This window comes from Macrobrachium rosenbergii, chromosome 15, assembly GCF_040412425.1.
Source record: "Macrobrachium rosenbergii isolate ZJJX-2024 chromosome 15, ASM4041242v1, whole genome shotgun sequence".
In the NCBI taxonomy this organism is placed as follows: domain Eukaryota; kingdom Metazoa; phylum Arthropoda; class Malacostraca; order Decapoda; family Palaemonidae; genus Macrobrachium; species Macrobrachium rosenbergii.
The window spans coordinates 37,337,621-37,340,486 of record NC_089755.1 but is presented as its reverse complement, the minus strand read 5'-3'; the positions used below and the strand labels follow the sequence as shown (position 1 = coordinate 37,340,486).

The 2,866-nt window shown below is 36.8% G+C and overlaps 1 protein-coding gene across 1 annotated transcript in view; it reads right to left on the bottom strand.

The window, feature by feature from the left end:
- LOC136846559 (uncharacterized) overlaps window positions 1-2,866 on the bottom strand; it is a 12,491-nt gene continuing 9,625 nt past the window's right edge. Inside the window, exons 2-3 of the mRNA XM_067117417.1 lie at window positions 1,278-1,516; window positions 1-670 (exon numbers count right to left, since the gene is read on the bottom strand). Coding sequence (XP_066973518.1) covers window positions 501-670; window positions 1,278-1,515 — 408 coding nt within the window. The 5' untranslated portion in view covers window position 1,516 and the 3' untranslated portion in view covers window positions 1-500. The remainder of the gene's footprint in view (window positions 671-1,277; window positions 1,517-2,866) is intronic.

Below are 2,866 nucleotides of genomic sequence, written 5' to 3'. Positions count from 1 at the left end.
TAAAAAAAGACTTTGATAAATTTATTAAAAAATATAAACCATAATTCACACAGATGTTCTGTTCTCAGTAACAAATCACCCAGTTGCCAAAACGATTGAGTGGTTCAGTGAGAGCTTATCACATTTTAGGAAACTGAATCTCTTCATTTCATAGTTTAATTATTTCAATTTCCATAAGTAATTATTACCCTTGCTAGAGTCCTTTATGATCCTTTCATTATGAACGAAAATTGGCTTAATAAAAAGGAATTTTAGTCAAACTTTCCCGGAAAGTAGAAATAGTTATCAACTTTTCCCAGACCAATTGTTGTAAGAATCTATATGATCTTTTCCACATCCCAACCAATCAAAAACTAGTAAAACAAACAATTTTTCTCTAGCAACGCTGTCGAACCACCCTGCGTACTCTATAATGAAGCGAGAAGAGAAGAAAAAGAGAAAACGATACAACGAAAACAAAAGAAATAAAAATGAAATAATGAAAATAATGTCACTTGAATTTAGGGACCGGATTTGCATCCAGGATCGCTCAAACTGAGACGTGCAACGAGGGTGCTGCATAACTGGGCATTTTCAGTCATGGCTGCCTTCACGTAGGAGATGAAGAATTTGAGTTCCAGTGGGCAGTCGTTGCACTTGTAGCCGTTTCTTGACAGGACCTGGATGACCTCTGTAAGGCAGAAAGAAAGGTCGATAAGAGCAGTGCAGTTACTGACGTTCAAAAATTATATTGGTTTTGCCATGCCATAACCCATAAAACCACTAACCGATGCCCAAATGCGGAATATCAAAATCAGAATCGAGAAAAAAACATGAAAATATATGACGGTTATGTCATATAAACCTAAGAAGAATTAAAAGGTGTTTTAAGGAACATGGAGCTACAGAAAAATATGAAAAAGATACTGATGGTAGTCACCACACCCATATGTTAAAAGAACTTCAGTTAATAGGCTCTGTTATGCCAACCAGATTTTGGGTAACACAGGCGAAAAGAGAAGAGCTGAAGATATGAGGAAAACAAAATGGCATACATTGGCCAACGTACCTTTACTCCGAAAGGACTAATGTCTGTCACGTGTTAAATAATCTAAGCATTTTATTCAGTTCTTTTAGGGATAAAAACCAAAGCATAACCTAGCCGGTGTACCTTAACGTCTAAAGGACCTCGTTGTCTGTGACGTCTGGTATGTAACCAATGCATTTTATTTGGTTCCTTTAGGGACCGAAGTCCTGAAAGCAAAAAGAGAAAGGCAGACACCAAGCGACCCACGTACCTTTTAGCTGAGGAGTTCTTGGGTCACAGTTACCGCCTTGAGTATTCACCAAGCAGTTGACGGTGTGCTCCATCTGTCCAGGCTTCAGGGCGTTCAGCAAATCCTCTTGTGCCTTCGTGTCGTCGAATCGATAGCTCTGAATGAGGCCAAAGACTTCGCCGTTCTGAGGCATGCATGAGGCTAGGCTGATGATGCCGGCCAACGCGAGCAACAACGCTAGGTTAGACTGTTGTCTCATCCTGAAATAATAATAATAATAATAATAATAATAATAATAATAATAATAATAATAATAAAAATAATAATAATAATCAGCACAAAATCCTGTGTGTTTAAGAAGCGAGTTTTTAACTCACATCAGGATCGAACAGGACTGTCCCTTGGGTTCGATCTCGATTTGAGTAAGGAAGTTGCTTTAATAATAATAATAATAATAATAATAATAATAATAATAATAATAATAATAATAATAATAGTAGTATTATTAGCACATTAGCAGTATTCATTTTGATTTTAGGTAATATGCACAATCAAAAGAGTTCCACAAAACATATAGCCAAAAACAACTGCAGCAGCAGCAACAACAGCGATTATAATAATGGAGTTTTTACAGTCTCTAGGATATCGAACTAGAAATTGTCGTTAAAATTCCTGTAGTAACTATATACGCAGGTAATGAAGTACCTTTTCTGATTGGATAATCTTGCGTATGAAGCTTGATATCATTCTGAAATTCTTGGCTTTTGCATAGGTCATGGAGAGACCCATTTTTCTAGTTAACCTTGGATAAAGATTTTCCATAACAGACTTTTTATTTTTTAAGGTAATCTTGGATAATGGTTTTCCATGACAACCCATTTTTTTGCTCTAGTAAAGTCGCATGATGGTTTAGTAACCTTGCAGAGGCTATTAAGTTTCACTTCTGCTGAAAGTCTTGAAAAGTGCTTTTGTAATAACCATCTGCATGCCGTAATAATGACTGATATTAACAAAGTGAATAAACAAGTAGAAAAGTAAGTAACTAATTGAGTAAATAAATAAATACACAAATAGGAAACGGAAGATAAAGTGAGACTAGGATGAAATAACAATGAAATCTAGTAGGACATATTAGGTAAGATAGATGAAACCGTCTTCGGTGATAGCCCTGAATATACAAACATATTACCAAATAGGAAATGTCATTCTCTCGCCTTCCCTTTCTCTCTCCGTCCCGCTCACACGCTGACTATTTCCTTATGCTTACTTAAATTAGTACTGCATCCCTGTCTTCGTGTAATTTAGGTCACAGAGTTCAACGCTCGACGTTCTCCTTTCTGTAAATGAAAGGTGCTCGAGACGGCTCAACAGCTGAAAGCGCAAGTATTTTTTTTTGTAAGTACATTCCAGCTCGCGAATGAGGCTTGGAACTTTTACTTGCAGTCGTGCTCTTGAATTTATTTATTTTCATTTGATCATATGTACATTTATTAACAACGCCCTCCCTCCCCCCCACTCCTCTCTCTCTCTCTCTCTCTCTCTCTCTCTCTCTCTCTTGAATTTCTCGACTCGCCTTTCTGTTTGTACTACAGTCGTATATGAATATCTCT